A 21,151-nucleotide genomic window follows, 5' to 3' on the forward strand; every position below is an offset into this window, starting at 1 on the left:
GATAACCTCAGTCAGGATTTTTTTCCTATGTGTTTTTATTGCTCTTAGGGCATGAAAAACAAGAATTGATTTTTATTTTATTTTTTTACAAATTTTTCAAAGAGATCTTCAGATGTCCACTTGAGTGGACAGCATGCGGTTGGTTTAAACTGAAGATATACTGTATTAAATATAAGACAATAATCAAACAGATAAAGTATGTGAATTTAACTAATCAATGCAATTATAGAAAATAATGTGAAAACTATAAAATATATGCAAAAAATATAAATGCAAAATATTGCAATGGCTTCATACAACTTCATACAAGTTGCACTTCGGGTATCTATGATATCAGAACATGAGGACGTGATTCCATCAGAATTATCTACAGCCTGTCAAGGTACAACTGTGGAAACCACTCAGATGCTCCCTCCAGTGCACCAGAGTATGGAGATTTACCCTTATTAGCTGATAATTATGATTATGTTCAAGATGGACATGCACATTTCTATCATAGCCCTCCTCTGAGAAAACCTAGCGATACGTTTTTTTCAATCTCATCTGAAATGATCAGTGTTGGGCGTAACGCATTACAAGTAACATGCATAACCCATTCAGATTACTTTTTTGATGTTACAAGTAAAGTAATGTGTTACAAGTAACATGCATTACCTAATCAGATTACTTTTTGATCTAACAAGTAATTAACTACAAGTAATGTGCATTACCTAATCAGATTACTTTTTGATGTAACGAGTAAAGAAACGCATTACAAGTAACATGCATTACGTAATCAGATTACTTTTTGATGTTATGAGTAAAAAAACGCATTACAATAATGCACATTACATAATCAGATTACTTTTTGATCTAACAAGTAAAGTAATTTATTACAAGTGTCATACATTATGTAATCACATGACTTTTTTCGATGTCAATGAAAATTACATTCTAATAATTCAAATATATTTATTTACAGTAGAAAAAGTCAATGCATATTAAGTTTTTAAGTTTTAAATTTCAAAAATAATATTCACATTATAATTATGAATTGTAGCTGAAATATAGCCATTGCATGCATGACGTCCACTATTAATCAGAGTTTTCTCTCAATCTAAAATCAAAACTTGGAAAATTTTACTGTGATATGACTCATTAGATATTGCTTTATGCTGCAATATTTTTTTTACCTACAAGAGTCTCCTAGGATAGAAGGAATGGGTGGATATTCTGGAGCAACTTGGCATGTCTGACTGACCCTTGGCCATCTTGGTTTGGAGGGGTAAGAAATCGAAACACAAAGGCTTGCCACTTGGTTGCAATTTATAGGATGATGCACCAGGGTCCAATGAAGAGATTGATGTGCAACTTTGCCATAAAAACCCGTGCAAATTCAAGAAAATGCTTTTTTAATAGCTGTCCGCTGTAGTGACCACTATGCGTGAAAGGGTTAAGTGCACACTTGACTCATAATTGTAGTACATGATCGTTTATTAAAATATGTTTACCTAACGCTGCGTTCCAGTGAACTTGCTATAATAGCTATAATAGATTATATTATAATACTTAATAATATGTAATATATTTTATATATATATTATAGTTAGTGCTGTCAAACGATTAATCGCGATTAATCATATCCAAAATAAAAGTTTTTGTTCACATAATATGTGTGTGTACTCTGTATATTTATTATGTATATATAAATACACACACACACATGCATATATTTAAGAAAAATATTCTATATTTATATATAAAATATATTTATATATAATATCAATTATATGAATATATTTATATACCAACCCCAAATCAGAAAAAGTTGGGACAGTATGGAAAACGCAAATAAAAAAAGAAAGTAGTGATTTCTAAATTTACTTTGACTTGTATTTCATTGCAGACAATATGAACACAAAATATTTCATGTATTGTCTGGTCAACTTCATGTCATTTGTAAATATGCATCTTTTCCTGTCATTCAGACCTGCAACACATTTCAAAAAAAGTTGGGACAGGAGCAATTTAGGGCTAGTAATGAGGTAAAATGGTTAAATAATGATGTGATTTGAAACAGGTGATGTCAACAGGTGATTGTAATTATGATTTGGTACAAAAGCAGCATCCAAGAAAGGTCTAATCCTTTAGGAGCAAAGATGGGCCGAGGATCGCCAGTTTGCCAACAAATACGTGATAAAATTGTTTAAAAACAATGTTCCTCAAAGAAAGATAGGAAGAGATTTGGATATTTTGACATTCAACAGTGCATTACATAATTAAAAGATTCAAGGAATCTGGAGGAATTTCAGTGCGTAAAGGACAAGGGCGCAAGCCTAAGCTGAACAACCGTGATCTCCGATCCCTCAGGCGGCACTGCATCAAGAATCGTCATTCATCTATAAGCGATATCACCACATGGGCTCAGGACTACTTTGGCAAACCTTTGTCAAGTACCACAATACGTAGTTACATCCACAAATGCCAGTTAAAACTGTACTGTGCCAAAAGGAAGCCCTATGTTAACAGTGTCCAGAAGCGCCGTTGACTTCTCTGGGCTCGGAGGCATCTGGGATGGACCATCACACAGTGGAAACGTGTACTGTGGTCAGATGAATCAGTATTTCAGGTATTTTTGGGGAGGAATGGACACCGTGTGCTCCGGACCAAAGAAGAAAAGGATCATCCAGACTGTTACCAGCAACAAGTCCAAAAGCCAGGGTCTGTCATGGTATGGGGTTGTGTCAGTGCCCTTGGCAAAGGTAAATTGCACTTCTGTGAAGGCACCATTAATGCTGAAAAGTACATAGAGATTTTGGAGCACAATATGCTGCCTTTAAGAAGACATCTTTTCCAGGGACGTCCATGCATATTTCAACAAGACAATGCAAAACCGCATTCTGCACACATTACAAAGTCCTGGCTGCAGAGGAAAAGGGTACGGGTACTTGACTGGCCTGCCTGCAGTCCCGACCTGTCTCCAATAGAGAATGTGTGGTGCATTTTGAAGCGCAAAATGCGACAACGAAGACCCCGTACTGTTGCCCACCTTAAGACTTGTTTGCAGGAAGAATGGGACAAAATGACACCTGAAACACTTCATCACTTGGTGTCTTCAGTCCCTAAACGTCTTTTAAGTGAAAAGGAATGGCAACATTACAAAGTGTTAAATGCTTTACTGTCCCAACTTTTTTTGAAATGTGTTGCAGGTCTGAATGACAGGAAAGGATGCATATTTACAAATGACATGAAGTTGACCAGACAAAACATGAAATATTTTGTGTTCATATTGTCTGCAATGAAATACAAGTCAAAGTTAATTTAGAAATCTTTTTTTTTTTTTTTTGCCTTTTCCATACTGTCCCAACTTTTTCTGATTTGGGGTTGTACATGTAAATATTTTCAAAATATATACTGTATGTGTGTATTTATATATACATAATAAATATACACAGTACACACACTTATTATGTAAACAAAAACTTTTATTTTGGATGCCATTCATTGCGATTAATCGTTTGACAGCACTAATTATGGTGTATATAATATCTATATAGAGACGTTATCTCCGGGTCCAATAGTTGGCTGGTTACCTGCACGTTTTACGAACTTTTTGGACTCACAAAGCTTTTGGGAAATGCTGCCTTGGGCAGCTGTTTCACAGTAGAAAATTAAACTAAAGAGAAGGAACAACAACTACAAAATAGCAGAAACTTCAACAATAACACATTGACAAACACTTTTGAGCGAGATGGAATGGGATAGCCCACTTTTGGTTTAAAAGAGTTTTTAAAAAATAAAAAAAAACTTTATGAGACTATTGAAGATGGGTTTCAAAGTGCAAGCTGTTGAAAACAATATCATTACAGTCTACATGTAAACTACAAAAAAACACGAATTTGTGAAAATGGTGACGACTTACGCAAACTTACTTTCACCATCTTGGGTGTTTGTTTTCATCGCTCTGCAGAAAAATGCGTATGTGTGCAGGCATGTGGTTTTTTTCATCGCCAACTACTGGCTTGGCATGGATAATATAGCGTATTAAACGCTGATCCGTTTGATTGTTTTGGCAATACTGTTGTCTGAAAATTGAAATTTCCTTTTTATGTATCAACATGACGTGCACATAAAAGTAAATGAAGCCAATAAACTGTTGCATGTTTATTGGCCCTTCACTCCGGAGATTAGGTTACTTTTGGTATGAAACAAAGTCTCAGCTTTAAAACATTTTTAAGAAATTCAAACCATAAATACCGTTCTGCAGCTCTTTAATGTGACAGATCACTGTAGCGCTTCAGTCCAAGAAGCACATGAACCGATTATCTATTCCTCTTTACTATTTGTAACACGAAATAAACATGAATGAACATCAGAAGGTATTTTGTTCCAAATACATCAATACACATCATTTTCAAATTGAAGTCCACAGATGTTTATCTATTGATCGCATGTCAATCAAACTCCCTACAAAGGGTCAATTACATTGATCTTTTAATAGAATGTCTTCAAAATTCTACACATCTTTCCTTAATATTGATGAAACATTAAGCACAATGAATTTTTCTATTCATTAATTGAACGTTGAATGTTTTGTACATGAGTGTTCAGAAAGAAGGTTAAGAGTTCAGATATCACTGATGACATGGTGATGAGTCATTCATTTGCACCAGTGTAAGCTGCTATTATTTACAGCTTGTGAAGTTGGGCCCTATTTTATATTAATTATTATTTCATCATCAATGGATTTCCCTCAGTGCATCTCACCTCTTCCTGATTAGATTTGAAATGCAGTGTGAAAGCACTCAACTGAACTAGCTGATCGTATGATACAGTGTATTAATATCTCTACTATGACCTTTCGCACACTAATGTAAACTGTGTCAGTACCACAAAAAAGTCTACAGAAACCTCTGACACCCACAAGTCAAGAGATATTGTTCATACCCAAGGACTAGTTTACACACAAGAAATGTCATTATTTACTGTACTCACAAAAACATAAAATATGAAAGCCATGGCCACATAGGAGAAACACTGTGCAACAACAATCAGTTAGAATACTTTTCAGTGCACAAATGCATTTGTACAATGGATTTTCGAATCTTAGTGAATCGCATCATATGCTTTAACCACTGCAGACACTGTAAGTGAGGTCCAATGTGATGAAACTAACCTGACACGAGTGTTTATTTACCTGATCCAAATTAAAAAACAAATCTCAAAATGTAACTTTTTATCGTAATTTAACAAGTTTATCTCAACATTTTATTTCGACTTTTTTTCTTAAAATTTAAATAAAGATTCTCGTAATTTAATCAGTTTATTCTCAACATTTTATTTCGGCTTTTTTCTCAAACATTTAACAAGTTTTTTTTTCTTGTAATTTATTTAGTTTATTCTCAACATTTGATTTCGACTTATTTTCTCACAATTTTATAATCCTCTTCTGTACATCTTCATGTGCACAGTATAATTATATAACAAGAAAAATACTTTTGCTTAAATATTTCACCCCTTTAACCAATTTATTCAAAATTAGAGGCACAAATCCTTTCTTGTGAAACATAAAATTAATGTTGCTTAAAATTAGCTAGTTTTAAACATTAACTGCACTAATCCACCTTAAAGTGTAACTAAACCCCTGCTCAGAGCCTGACTCCACCCACTGACAATATTTGAAAAATGCTGAAAAGTGGGCAGATCACAAGCGGAGATAGAGGGGATGAACCGAGGGCGGGGCTGAGCGAGTGCGGCGTGATCCTGAGACCCGCAGTGACGGATTGATTGACAGCTGCTGTCAGAGACGCTAAAATGGAGAGTGACTGTAGTGACGCAAGTAGCTTTGCAACAGAGCGATCATTTGAAGTAGAGGACTTTTCTCCCCCACTTTCACCTGAAGTGGAGGATGTCGAGGTGTCTGTTCATATCAATTTGAGCCGCTGGCTCAAACTGCGGTCTTAACTCCCTCACCGCGTCGCTTTTCAGCGCAAGCTGTGTGGAGAAGCCCATTTCCACCTCCATTGCGTTGGAGAAGCAATCCCGTGTAAAACGCAGTTTGCACACTCGAGCTCTAGGCGGGAACTTGCGGTCTTCCAGGCCAAGTGCATGCAACCACTGGCGCTTAATTTTAAAGTCTGCTGGTAAACTATGCAGTCCAGCAGTGCTGTCGCAACCAGCAAAACGATTTACATTTAATCATTTAGCAGACGCTTTTATCCAAAGCGACTTACAAATGAGAACAATAGAAGCAGTCAGGTCAACAAGAGAACAACAACAGTATACAAGTGCCATGACAAGTCTCAGTTAGTCTAGTACAGAACGCATAAGTCGTTTTTTTTTTTTAAATAAAGATAAATCTACGCTAACTTGAAGATCTAAATAACTATATAATTGATATGCTGAAAGATGCTATAATAGTCTATTCTGGTCGTTACTAATATTCGCAATTCAGCTCCTGACTCACTACAGTGATTTTGATGGTTTTATACTGCCAAGGGCGTGGTAGCTCGTACCAAGGGGCGTGGTGAGCTGGAAACTGCTTGCGTCACCTGCCACCGCCTACGTCACTTGCCACCGCAACATCCAATAGGAAAAATCAACTGCAGTAGCCACCGTTCAACCTGAAGAGGGCAGCACTCACACGTTTTTACACCATATATTGTAGAATTAAAACACTTTATACTCAAATGGAAAAAAAGTTACTCGAATCAATGAACAGCACTTATAAAGCCCCATTCTTATAGATCAGTAACTAAAAAAAGTTGGTTTAGGGTTTAGTTACTCTTTAAATAATGATTAAATAATGATTTTATCCCATTTTGTACCCTTAATCTTGAACTTGCTAACTGTTTCCAACATTTAAAATCATGCAACCATTAATTTTTTTTTTTAATCACAATTTCACCATTTCTGAATACTAAATTTTTTTTAAACTAAATAAATAAATACAAATTAATAAAAGAATGAATTAATAACTTTGTAGTTTGTCCTTCTGAGGTTGATTATTAACGTTTATAACTCTTACTATAATACAATTAACCTTATCATAGATTGTGTACTGTACATTCCAACACAGTTTTCCTCTGTGGGCAGTAACAGTCTTAAGTATTTTCCCCCTTTAACCAATTTAGAAACTTGGTTTACATCATGGATATATTTAAGGTGTAAGCGTATGTGGTATTAGTTTCCTGCGTTATGGTGTATATAAAGGGTTAGGGTGCAGAATGCGATCATTATCTCTAGAAAGCATCCCTGCGAACATGAACATGAAACTGCTACGTCTTCTGGTCGCACTGTTTGCTCTTAGCTATGCAAACTCAGACATGACTGTTAAAACCTTCTCTGAACTTCTGCACAGGCTTGAACATCTTGAGAAGCATCAGTTCAATGTAAGTGAAATATTTTGCTTTTAAAGCATGAGAGAGAAAGACTTGGTACCACTGTCTTGGTAGTGGTTGCATGCCATATTGAAACTAATGGACTAATGGACTATGGACTAATAAGGGTTAATATGTTGCATACGTTCTCTGATATCATCTGACTTGTGTTTGGATTTCTAGGAGCTCCGTATAACAGAAAGTATCCAAACACCTCGAGATGTAAAGGATGCAGTGAGTATTTTTGTATAAGGCCTACAGAACAATGAAACAATTGCAAAAACAAATATAATAATAGATTGCATGAATGTATTCTTATGGGGATTGTTTTGTTTGTTTGTTTTTCAACCACAGTGTAAGTGCAAGGACTTTTTTGCAGAACGCCTAGAGCACTTTCTGAAGACAGTTAAAACCGTTGTACCCAAAGGCAACTATTCCAACATTTTGGAGAACCTGCAGCATTTCTCTCATCCTGGAGTCAACGTAAGATGTTTGTTTTGAATTATTTGCACTGTCCATTAGACTATAACCTCTGACCTCACCATGAATTCTTGTTAAATAAACGTTTTCATCATTTAACATCTCTGTTCAATCGTAGAAAGTATTCTGTGTCTGAAAGACAATGCAGTTGTGCAGCATAAAAAGATGAGCTAGTTTTTAAGTTTAAATAATGCAATGCTTATGTTTTATCTTTTGGTTTTTCCAGGCGAAAGACCACTGTAAATTCGCAGTGCATAAACCAAAAACACTGACATCAGACGATTTGAAGAAGCTGATTCAGGATAACATTGCTTTCATCCAAAACTGGAATTCACACTGCAAAAAAAATCATCAATAACGCAAGTCACAAAAGCAGAACGGACTGGAAATCCTTTTGGGATGGAAATTGACATACTCAATATCTATGTATTTATTATATTTATTTATTTATTTTGACCAGTCTGTGTTGGTTGTTCTCTATCCTCAAATTTGTTTAGAAAGTGGAACGTATCTAATTCAAAAAAGTTTGTGACTGCCTTCAACATAGGGAGAAAAACGATCAGTATACTTTATATTTTTAAAGTTTCGACTTGTATTGTAACAATACGAACATCATGTTACATTTTGATCCACAGATTTTATATGATATTGAATTCTAAATAAAGGGGATATTGTGTAGATCAACGTTTTTCTGTTGCCTCAGTCTTGATTTCCATGCCGACTGTCAGAAACAAAATCGATAGAAAAATGGAAAAGATAATTTACAGTTGTGTTTTTTTTTTTTTTACCTTCCATTACATTTACGGACATTTCCTTTAAACCTACTGTACATCACAATGCATGAGTCAAAAGCATGCATTTTTCAATCACCTATGAAAAAACAAAAGGGAAAATGTATAAGACTTCAAGATCGATCAGTTCGTGGGTTTTCCAGGGAATAAGCTATTAGTTGTTTTTATTCAAAATTAGTGGCACAAATCCTTTTTTTTTAAAGCAAGAAATATTAGACATTTTAAACTCATATCAAAACATAAAATGAATGTTGCATAAAATTAACTAGTTTTAAACATTAACTGCACAAATCCGCCTTAAATAATGATTTTATCCCATTTCATACCCTGACCCTAATCTTGAACTTGCTTGAACTTGTTTCCAACATTTAAAATCCTGCAACCATTAACTTTTTTTTTTATTAACTCTGCCGACTGTCAGAAACAAAATCGATAAACTGGAAAAGGTAATTTACAGTTGTGTGTTTTTTTTGTTTGTTTGGTTTTTTTACCTTCCATCACATTTACGGGCATTTCCTTTAAACCTACTGTACGTCAAAATGCATGAGTCAAAAACAATCACCTATGACAAATCAATATGGAAAATGTCCTTCATGTAAAAAGTACACCGGACCATACTCACATTAAGTTGCAAATGTAACATATACACTTAGCAAGTCTGTATTGCTGCGGTAGTGATGTAGTCAATTAAACTGACACATCTGTGTCCTGTTCATCTTCTCTTGGCTGTACTGATGGGATGTGGTGCATCTTGAAGGAGGCTGTGTATACAATATTAAGCCTGATGGATAGAAACAGACAGTCCTGCAGCTGCTGGCAGCGTCCTGACGAGAAGGAGCATCCCTAACATCACAGGAATGGAATATTTAGAAGACCGATGGCGAAAAACATCCAGCTTCCCGAGAGCGCTGCAAGACTGTTATGCCAGACATTGGACTTCCTGTATATGAAGACTTCAAGATCGATTAGCTCATGGGTTTTCCGGTGAACAAGCTGCACTTTTGTGTCCTATTGGTTGTTTTTATTCAAAATTAGAGGCACAAATCCTTTCTAGAGACTAGAACTATTAGACATGTTAAACTCATATCGAAACATAAAATGAATGTTGCATAAGATTAGCGGTAACACTTTAGAATAATGGTCCATTAGTTAATGTTAGTTAGCTACTTTAGTTAACATGATCTAAGCAAGAACAATCCTACAGCATTTATTAATCTTAGTTAATGTTAATTTCAACAATTACTAATGCATTATTCAAATCAAAATGTGTGCTTGTTAACATTAGTTAATGCACTGTGAATTAGCATGAACTAACTGAATAACTGTATTTTCATTTACTAGCATTAACAAAAATTAATAAATACAGTAATAAATGTATTGTTCATTGTTTTTTCATGTAAATTAATGATTAACTAACATTAACTAATGGAACATTATTCTAAAGTGTTACCAAATTAGCTAGTTTTAAATATTAACTGCACAAATCCGCCTTAAATAATGATTTTATCCCATTTCATACCCTGACCCTAATCTTGAACTTGCTGACTGTTTCAAACATTTAAAATCATGCAACCATAAAAAAAAACAGAATTTCACCATTTCTGAAGACTTAAAAAAGTAATCTAAAATGTAAATATTAAATGAGTGTATGTATGCATGTTCAGTTTATTGAACAAACTACTTATTACTAGAATTGACATAATTTGAACCATTTCTGAAGACAAAAATAAAAAATCTAAAACTAAATAAATAAATACAAATGAATGAATGAACGAGTGAATAACTTTGTATTTTGTCCTTCTTGAGCTTGATTATTAACATTTTCTGTAGGCTGTGCACCTCCTTACACTGACATTCTTTACATTTGCTAAAAAATAAACTGAGTTTCACACTATATTCTGCACCCTGTCTGTGGTAAGTGCCTTCACGGCTTTATCTGAACTCTAACATTATTTAGACTTAAACATACAGGCACCTTATCTGGACTCTGTTCACTACCACAGAAAGAGCCATCAGCTGCACTGCAATTACTTTATTTATAAACCGGACTAGACAGAGACATGGACAAGACATGCTGCAGTCACACAATTCACTACATGCACTCAGGTTATTACAACATAGACACATAACTGTAAAATCCATGAATTTCACAATTTAGCTGGTCACTTCCCTCTGTTGTTTTTGGGTGTGTGTGTGTCTCATTCAGACTTGGTAAGTCACAGATGTGATTTTAGGTTATCATCTCAGAAAACACATTTTTAAAACAGACAGAAGTACCATATAAAACTACCAAACGATTTGATAAGATGCTATCTTGACAGTCAAGTCACTCTTGTAAGGAGGAGTGTGGAGAAGAAATAAGTTCTGCTGGTTTCCTGCCCGCCAAAAATGTGTCCTCAACCAATACTTTCATATCTGATGTTTGAGATAAACAGAGTCAGACAGTGATGACTGAAAGAATTCATACATGTTAGATGATGATTTTGAGACTGCAGGAGCAAAAGCAGCTGGAGCTTGTGTAAAAGCTCTCAACTCAGGCCTCGGCGACTCCAGACAGATCGTCTGCTCTGAAGCTGTGATTAATGAGCTGCTGGTGGCCAAATCTAAACTCACAGATCATTGTGTCTTTGAGGATTCTTCAAGTGTCCAGCTTCAGCAATCCAACCTGAGAAACCAGTAGAAATGTCTGCATTGATCTGGATCTGATCTTGAAACAGACTGACCTTAATCAGGAAAGAGATATGTGCCAGCACACCTTTTTTGTGTCCCTGGAGCACAAAAGCAGTCTTAAGTCGCTCTAGTATATTAGCAGTAGCCAAAAAAACATTATAAGTATCAAAATGATAGATTTTTCTTTTATGCCAAAAATCATTAGGATATTAAGTAAAGATCATGTTTCATGATGATATTTTGTAAATTTCATTCCATAAATATATCAAAACTTAATGTTTGATCAGTAACATGCATTGCTTTGAATTCATTTGGACAATTTAAAGGTGATTTTCTCAATATTTAGATTTTTTTGCACAATCAGATTCCAGATTTTCAAATAGTTGTACCTCAGACAAATATTGTCTGATCTTAACACACCATGCATCAATGGAAATATTATTTATTCTGCTTTCAGATTATGCATAAATCTCAATTTTGAATTGTTTTGTTTGTTTTGTGGTCCAGGGTCACATATGGTCAGCTTATACTGATGCATTACCAATCACATTTGTTAACAATTTATATATCAGTATTTCTATTAAGAAACATATTTTCTTATATATATTCCTCATGTTTTCTTACCGAGTCTAATAATTAGCATTCAGAAAGCCAAAACTCTTCAAATCAAGTACATTTGGTTCTTAGGAAATAGATCCTTTCCAGGTTTCAGCGAAAGATGTGATTATAGTAATATAATAATCAATTTAAGCATTCAGTGATGGTGCACATCATGAGACTACCAATGAATTTGATATGCACAAGGATCAATATTTAAAATTATGCATGTATGCTTTTAAAAATGTTAAACCTTTTACAATTTATTGTAGAATGTGGCATCAAAAATGCATTGTCACAATAAAAAAAATCACTTTTAAGAAAAAATATATTTATTGGTAAAGGCAATGTATGTTTTATTCTGGTAACTGATGCTTACAGGACATTTGAACCGCATTTCACACTATAGCGTGCAATGATCAATGAACAATGATCATAATAAATCAATACAATTATAAATACATTAGGGACAATAACAGCGCAAACTGATCCAGAAAATAATAAACACTGAATACATTCAGGTCTTCAGTATGACTCACTAGTTAATCATTCAAAGTCGTTTCACTGTAACAAATGACTAATTAGGTGATAAAATCTGAATATTATCAGATAAGCTCATTAGTTCAATATATTGCACGCATCGTAATATATAGGAAATATGCTGTGCTGGCTTTTACTCTTGCTGAAATATTTTCCCAAACATTTAGTATCCTAATATGCAGAAATTAGCATTTTAATAAACAGTCTTTGAGGAGGACCCCTAACAAGTGACACTACTGTATTTTAAATATGTTAAAGCATGGAGAAACGCATTTGGTTAGTATGGCACTCCCCATTAGGTGGCCTCGTTGACTTGATTTAGGTTGTAATACCTGTGTTAAGACATATTTCCTTATTTCAGGTATTTCAGCTATAGGTTAACATCAGTAGATCTGCAGCACTCACGTGAATGAATAATTGATTTAGAAATTCATTCAAGCAGTAGCCTGCAGAAGAGAGAAAAAAAGTACAACAGCGATGATCAAACGCAGTCATGCAATTCATAGACTGAGTATGAAATAAAGATTTAATTAAAAGCATGGATCATGAATCGTCCAAGTGTGATAGTAGAGCGCGCATCGCGCACGTGCGCCGAGCTCCACTGGGACTCAGTGTTTGTTTCCTTTTTTTTTTCTTTTCAACACAAACTTTAAAACCGGACCGACTGAGTAATTTCTCAAGCCCCTCGGGGGCTCGACGCATGTCGGTGTGAAGTGTGTTGGTCATGTCTCTCGGCGTCGGGTCTCACCGATCTCGACGCGCGTTCGTCGCGTTAAGCGCATCCCGAAGGAATAACACCGTCATTTCAACATTTCGGAGGTGCGCGAGAGTCATTCACCGAGGACGCTCTCGAAACAAGTTTCCTTTCTTGATTTTTACGGAGAAGACGGTTCATATAAGAATATTCGTATAACTGCAAAAAGAAGCGCTTCAGTATCATCTAACAGGTGAGTTTAAATCGATCTGGTTGTTATTATAAGCAGGTATTTGTTCTCTTAATATAAGTTTTGTCTCTTTGTTGACACACAGAAATGCAGGAACAGGTTATTCCACATTGCACTCTGAAAAGTGTCTCACATGATTTCATGATATCAATATACAAGGGAACTCTGGATGGATGAGTAAAGACTTTGTATCGATGGATGCAGGATCAGTGATATACTACCACGATATAATTCTGTCAGTATTACTGAACTGAACCTGAATGACTTCAGTGGCAGCGGAATGCAATGGAATATGAACTGGAAATATGTATTTTGGTGTGAAAAATGCCCTTACTTGTGGTGTGACTCAAACTTGTCTAGTTCTCATGATGCAGTGAGATATTAGATGGCAGGGATGGCTTTGAACTTGACGACGGTCATTGACAGCGGCTTGGTGGAAACTGACCGCTCCACGCGGGTTCTGACCGGTTGCTTTCTGTCCGTTCTAATCCTCTCCACTTTACTCGGGAACACACTGGTTTGTGCAGCTGTCATAAAGTTTCGCCACCTGCGCTCTAAAGTCACCAACTTTTTTGTCATCTCGCTGGCCGTGTCAGACCTGCTGGTGGCGATTCTGGTCATGCCCTGGAAGGCTGTGACAGAGGTTGCAGGCTTCTGGCCCTTTGGTGCATTTTGTGACATTTGGGTGGCTTTCGATATCATGTGCTCCACAGCGTCTATCCTGAACCTGTGTGTTATTAGCATGGACCGATACTGGGCCATTTCCAGCCCGTTCCGCTATGAGAGGAAGATGACTCCTAGAGTGGCCTTTGTGATGATCAGCGTGGCTTGGACTCTATCCGTTCTCATCTCCTTCATCCCGGTGCAGCTCAAATGGCACAAGGCTCAGCCGATAGGCTTTCTGGAGGTCAATGCATCTCGCAGGGCTCTGCCGACGGACAACTGTGACTCCAGCCTCAACCGAACGTACGCCATTTCGTCCTCACTCATCAGCTTCTACATTCCCGTCGCCATCATGATTGTAACATACACTCAGATTTACCGGATCGCCCAGAAGCAGATCCGACGGATCTCAGCTCTGGAAAGGGCTGCGGAGAGTGCCAAGATCCGCCATGACAGCATGGGCAGCAGCTCCAACATGGACTCGGAGAGCTCCTTCAAACTGTCCTTCAAAAGAGAGACAAAAGTCTTAAAAACGCTGTCTGTTATAATGGGGGTTTTCGTGTGCTGCTGGTTGCCCTTCTTCGTTCTGAACTGCATGGTGCCGTTTTGTAAGCACACGTCGAACAGTCTCCCCTGCATCAGTCCAACAACGTTTGATGTTTTTGTCTGGTTCGGATGGGCCAATTCGTCTCTCAACCCCATCATATACGCCTTCAATGCCGACTTTCGCCGAGCTTTTGCCATCCTTTTGGGATGCCAGAGATTCTGTCCGGGAAGCATTAGCATGGAGACACCTAGCTTGAATAAGAACTAAAAAGCAATGTAACACCAATCCTTTGCAGAGGAAGGCTGGAGGGAAAAGGGTTTGGGATTAAGACTTTGGGAAGAGAGCCTTCCTGCTGTGCTAGAGAGCAGGGGAAGCAGCTGCGATGTCCCTTAAGCAAAGCTAATCGCTATAAAAAGCTATACTTCCCCAAAGAATGACACAAGGGTGGTCTGTGCGTTCCCAGTGTCTTTAACAGACAATGAACACATTATTGAATCCACAAGTGACTTGCAGTGTTTTATCAGAGGAAATATAGATGTTTATAGATTGTTTATTCTAATGAAGCTGTACTTTAATAATGTTAAAGTGCTGGGCACAACTGCAATACAGTGGAACAAACGTTGCGTATTTAGTCACCGTAAATGAATGGTGAATATTTTCCTCATTCCATAAATATCACTGAATAATTAAATTCCAATAAAATTCATTGTAATCTGAATCTAATACATCGCTGCTTGATAAATATCTAGCTCACCCTCTCCACTCTCATTACATTTTCTTTACGTCTTTCCTTATTCATGAGACTTCACGTTTTTTTTTTCCAAAACAAGAGGGCAGATGGTCAATCATGAGATGGCTGTCCCATTATTGGCATAATGAACATGTATATTGTTCTGTGGTACTTGTTCTCATCAAATCCTCTGATTCATTATTAAACTGTGAAAGCTAAACACCACGACTAGCAGAACAGATGGCTGTGAAATAAAAATGCAGATGTGGCAGAGCACTCATTTACGGTCATCAAGTAATAGATACGTTATTGTTGAGATTGTAATTATGTTCTGAAAGCGTATGGGATACTCGGTCCTGGTACAAAATAACACTGGATGTGATGCAATGTGTCATGTGATAATGTGGAAAATGTAACATTGAGAACCTCTGCGGCAGCTGAATGTAATTAATTGTGATCAGTCTAATTTTTTGGTCAGTTTTATGTGCTTTCGCAACACATTATTTGGTGCTGTTACTTGTATTTCAAAGTACTGCATTAATTGTAGTGTTTAGAGAGAGACACTGATTCAGCGATATAGCATTACAATGTTGAAGTAGAATGAAGTGATGTTTAACTTATTTGCCAACTGATGACAAAGTACATATGTTAAGCAAACATTATGGTGTTAAAGGTCTTAACACAAATTAAAATGTGCTTGTTCTTTCTTTGTGAACATTGTGTTTGTTATATGCAAAACCCGCTCTAGAAAATACATCTCTGGATTAATAACTCCCCAGCACTCCAGCTCTTATTCTTCACTTGATGAAACTTGAATAGGAAACAATAACAGACGGCAGGAACCTTGACTCTCAACCTCTTAAACTTTCATTTGTTACCGTCAAGCTGTCTTGACACTGTGCAAAGCTGGCATTAAATAGAGATAATAAGCTCAGAGGAACTGGGGAGTCAAATTGTTTTTGTTTGCCAGCCTCTGTGAATGTGTAAGAGTCAAGCTCTCACAGCAGGGCTCTCAAAACTGACATTCCCACTCTGCCTCCAATACAACACTCTCAAATCAGATACAAAGGGAAGCATATTGGATGAGTTATTAAACTGTAGACGCTGTGCTTAAGATCCAGAAACAGCAGTGCATGAGTAATCACTGTCATTTGTTTCAGTTGTGTTTGGTCTATGTCAGCCGACAGGAAACAGAGGGGTCACTGTGAAATTAGTGTAATGAAGAGCATTAGTATTGTATAGCATACTTATGCATACTTAATTAACAGATACCATAGGTGTGTGCATATATTCAGTTTAACAACCTCAGAAATAAATCCACACATGGGTTTTTTCTCTCTCTTGTACAACTATTAAAACTGGTGACCGGAACCCTTATAGAACTATTCTTTAATCTAACCCTTAAATTAAGGTGTAACTCATTGATTATAACTTAATTTATTAATAATAATTGTGACTTGGATAAATTTAATTTAGATGCTACCAAGAGGAAACAATAATAAATATAGTAAAATAATATTTTTGACTTAAAATCAGTTCATTGAGATGTTACCACATGAATCTTTTTTTAGACTGTATAAAAATACTGCAGGTGGTCACATTTCCTTATTTGATTTAATTAGTCAAAATATTATAGAAAAAAATACTAATTCTTAAGTCGAGCCTAATTCAATAGACAACATGCATCATTTCAAAGGATATTTACAGAAAATGGTTTTAGAATGTAGGTTTTAAGAGAGTTTAGTAGGCAAGAATGTAGTTGTTTAGACTTCAAATATGCAGATTATTAATATAAATAGCGCATATTTAAAAAACAATTGCTTTGACGCATTAGGAGATGTGAGCTCCAGGACATCAGCATCCATTCAGCACTCATAAACAGAGCACCTCACCTCTAGTTCTGAAATTTGTCGCTGTCTCCGATGTGTCTATAGCGATTAAACATGAGGTGTAATTAGTTTGGGTAAATTTAACGGGCAGTGTTTGGTCTCATGAATCTATTATTTGTTCTAGAGCAAATCTTTTAGTATACAGTATTGAGAAACGGAGTGTGTGCTAGTGACAGTGATTTTAGTTACATTGTTTCGCCTTTAGGTGGTGACAAGAGTGAGTTAGACTTTTATATTGAAAGACTCTGAAACTAGGTTGTAAACTAGGACGTTATTTTACATTCAACCACGCCTTGTAAGACACAGATAACAAACACACTAAGCAGCACTGTCATCGGAAACTTGAAAGGATAGTACGACAAAGATATCGCTTTCCTCAGCAGACATTCATACTGTTTTATTGTGAATATGAGACTGAATGCTGTATCAGATGCAGGTAATCAAACTCACTCACTCCATCTCCCTCATAATACTCTGCTCTACATAACACAGTAATCACAATGAAGTAACTAAGCATTCACAATGTTTTCAGATTAGTAACAGAGGTTTGTGCTCATCTGTTAACTTGAGATTTGAATTGGTGGCTGAATGAAGAATTTCCGCAAACAAAATGGTTTTTCAGACACTCCGTGGTTGTTTCTTGTTTATTTACATACTTGTGCATCGATCTGTTGCATAAAGGTGATACTGCTTCAATCTACATATAGTATTTCTATGTTGCATAAAATCAAGAGTAAAATTCTCAAAAGTATTTATGAAAAATTATATAGCTGTTGTAAAAAGTCAGGTACTCATTACATTATCATGAATATATTAGGTTACACCGGACCATACTAAATCTATCGGTCAGCTTAACATTGTTTGTAATCTTAAGAAGTGCAGCCATCTGGACACTTAGGCCACACTGAAAAATGTATGAATGTCACTACATTAGAAATACATCATCAAAGATACAGTGTCTGGAAATAATGCAAAAAAATTAGACTAGACATTTTCTCAGACTGACTTATTTTGACTGAAATCAACAGGTGTCAAGGTTGTTTGTAAAGGGTGTGTGATGTCATTTCTCCTCAAGTTCACACAGGTTGCCTAACAGAGATGTAGAGAATCATGTTAACTATAATCACGACATTACGACACTACATTCATTGTTTCAAATGTAACTATTGGTATTTAAAAAGTTTAAATACTTATCTAAAGTGTGTTTGTGCTTTATTTCTTTCTTTAAGAAAAATTCCACTTGCTTTTGTCATCTAATGCCACAACATTCATACATTTTTAACTGTAACCCAAGTGTCCAAATTCTGCTGTGGTCACTGTAGTAGCCTTCAGAAGTAACTGGTTACCAATGACCTCAGAGACTGAGACCGAGAGAAAGAAAGAGACTTGCATAAGCAATTTATTACCACAACTTTCCAACAGTGTCAAATTTTGGGGAAAAAAGGGCAGAATCTTAACTGTTTCTCCATGTCACTGAAGAATGTCCCACAACGGACATGTAAAAACTGGTGGATAAAATTGCCGTGCACATGCTGCCTATGTTCACATTCTCATCTGAATGATGGAAGTGCAATCAGTACATTCGATTAATTCTATCCTCTCTCATTTAAAATGTATAGGCTGAATCACAGCTGCTACTGTATGGATTACCAGAACTAATGCATTTCTAATAGCTTGCATACAATTGCTGTGACAGATTAATAAGTAAAGGGTCGCAACCGTACGGCAATACGTTAACAGATCCTCATGCCGAACGACAGATCTGCATGTGATGTCAGAGGCGATGGTGACTGCTGTTCATGCTGATGTCTTAATGCTAGCACACGCCACGAGTGAGTGATGTTTTTGTTTTCGCACAGCCGTTTAACTTGTCACTCAATCTCCACCTTGTTAAATGAGGAGCACTGGATTTGTTAGTAAGAAGCAGCAGCCAAGTGCTTATCCAACCTTATCACAAGGTAAAGATGGGTGGGTGTGGCCAATTTATTTTGTATCGCTAAATTAAATCTCAGCAGCCATCTGGCAAACTCTGTTTTAATCCATCCTAATCCTAGCAGTTCATTCACATGTCATACCCAAATGGTGCACCCATTTTGCAAAAGAAGCCCCTGACTGGGACCTAAGAGTGTGTAAATTCCTCTTCAAACATGAAAACATGCTTAAGTTGTGTTAGAGACATTATGCAAAATCTATTGACAGAGGACAATAGCTGTATAAAGTGTGTTGAAAACAGATGAAACTCCACTACATATTACAGTGCCTGGTAGTAGTACTTAGTTTTTTGGGGAGTTTTTTTTTTTTCATGAATTAAATAATGGTTTTTTAAGATTTACATGATTATTTTTGTTTGTTTACATGAACTCCAGAGTTCAAACAACAAAAATGAATACAATATATAATGTTCAACAAGGCTAAAGTAACACGGTGAGGAAATTTTGCTACAATAACAATAAATATGATATTGTACATTACAAGATTACAACCCGAATTCCGGAAAAGTTGGGACGTTTTTTAAATTTTAATAAAATGAAAACTAAAGGAATTTCAAATCACATGAGCCAATATTTCATTCACAATAGAACATAGATAACGTAGCAAATGTTTAAACTGAGAAATTTTACACTTTTATCCACTTAATTAGCTCATTTAAAATTTAATGCCTCAAAAAAGTTGGCACGGGGGCAACAAATGGCTAAAAAAGCAAGCAGTTTTGAAAAGATTCAGCTGGGAGAACATCTAGTGATTAATTAAGTTAATTGATATCAGGTCTGTAACATTATTAGCTATAAAAGCTTTGTCTTAGAGAAGCAGAGTCTCTCAGAAGTAAAGATGGGCAGAGGCTCTCCAATCTGTGAAAGACTGCGTAAAAAAATTGTGGAAAACTTTAAAAACAATGTTCCTCATTCCTCATGTTCAAATCTCATCATCTACAGTGCATAACATCATCAAAAGATTCAGAGAAACTGGAGAAATCTCTGTGCGTAAGGGACAAGGCCGGAGACCTTTATTGGATGCCCGTGGTCTTCGGGCTCTCAGACGACACTGCATCACTCATCGGCATGATTGTGTCAATGACATTACTAAATGGGCCCAGGAATACTTTCAGAAACCACTGTCGGTAAACACAATCCGCCGTGCCATCAGCAGATGCCAACTAAAGCTCTATCATGCAAAAAGGAAGCCATATGTGAACATGGTCCAGAAGCGCCGTCGTGTCCTGTGGGCCAAGGCTCATTTAAAATGGACTATTTCAAAGTGGAATAGTGTTTTATGGTCAGACGAGTCCAAATTTGACATTCTTGTTGGAAATCACGGACGCCGTGTCCTCCGTGCTAAAGAGGAGGGAGACCTTCCAGCATGTTATCAGCATTCAGTTCAAAAGCCAGCATCTCTGATGGTATGGGGGTGCATAAGTGCATACGGTATGGGCAGCTTGCATGTTTTGGAAGGCTCTGTGAATGCTGAAAGGTATATAAAGGTTTTAGAGCAACATATGCTTCCCTCCAAACAACGTCTATTTCAGGGAAGGCCTTGTTTATTTCAGCAGGACAATGCAAAACCACATACTGCAGCTATAACAACAGCATGGCTTCGTCGTAGAAGAGTCCGGGTGCTAACCTGGCCTGCCTGCAGTCCAGATCTTTCACCTATAGAGAACATTTGGCGCATCATTAAACGAAAAATACGTCAAAGACGACCACGAACTCTTCAGCAGATGGAAATCTATATAAGGCAAGAATGGGACCAAATTCCAACAGCAAAACTCCAGCAACTCATAGCCTCAATGCCCAGACGTCTTCAAACTGTTTTGAAAAGAAAAGGAGATGCTACACCATGGTAAACATGCCCCGTCCCAACTATTTTGAGACCTGTAGCAGAAATCAAAATTGAAATGAGCTCATTTTGTGCATAAAATTGTAAACTTTCTCAGTTTAAACATTT

At 36.5% G+C, this 21,151-nt stretch overlaps 1 protein-coding gene across 1 annotated transcript; it reads left to right on the forward strand.

The window, feature by feature from the left end:
* Window positions 1-12,902: 12,902 nt before the first annotated feature.
* On the forward strand, window positions 12,903-15,987 carry LOC132110057 (D(1) dopamine receptor-like). The gene is made up of 2 exons (XM_059516642.1): window positions 12,903-13,383; window positions 13,466-15,987. Exon 2 carries the CDS (start codon window positions 13,766-13,768, stop codon window positions 14,855-14,857), a length of 1,092 nt encoding a protein of 363 aa, XP_059372625.1. The 5' UTR covers window positions 12,903-13,383; window positions 13,466-13,765; the 3' UTR covers window positions 14,858-15,987.
* Window positions 15,988-21,151: the final 5,164 nt, after the last annotated feature.

This window comes from Carassius carassius, chromosome 29 (assembly GCF_963082965.1).
Source record: "Carassius carassius chromosome 29, fCarCar2.1, whole genome shotgun sequence".
Lineage (NCBI taxonomy): Eukaryota > Metazoa > Chordata > Actinopteri > Cypriniformes > Cyprinidae > Carassius > Carassius carassius.

Excerpts from the sequence above, each read along its gene's own strand:
- LOC132110057 (XM_059516642.1), top strand. The coding sequence starts at position 13,766 with ATGGCAGGGATGGCTTTGAACTTGACGACGGTCATTGACAGCGGCTTG.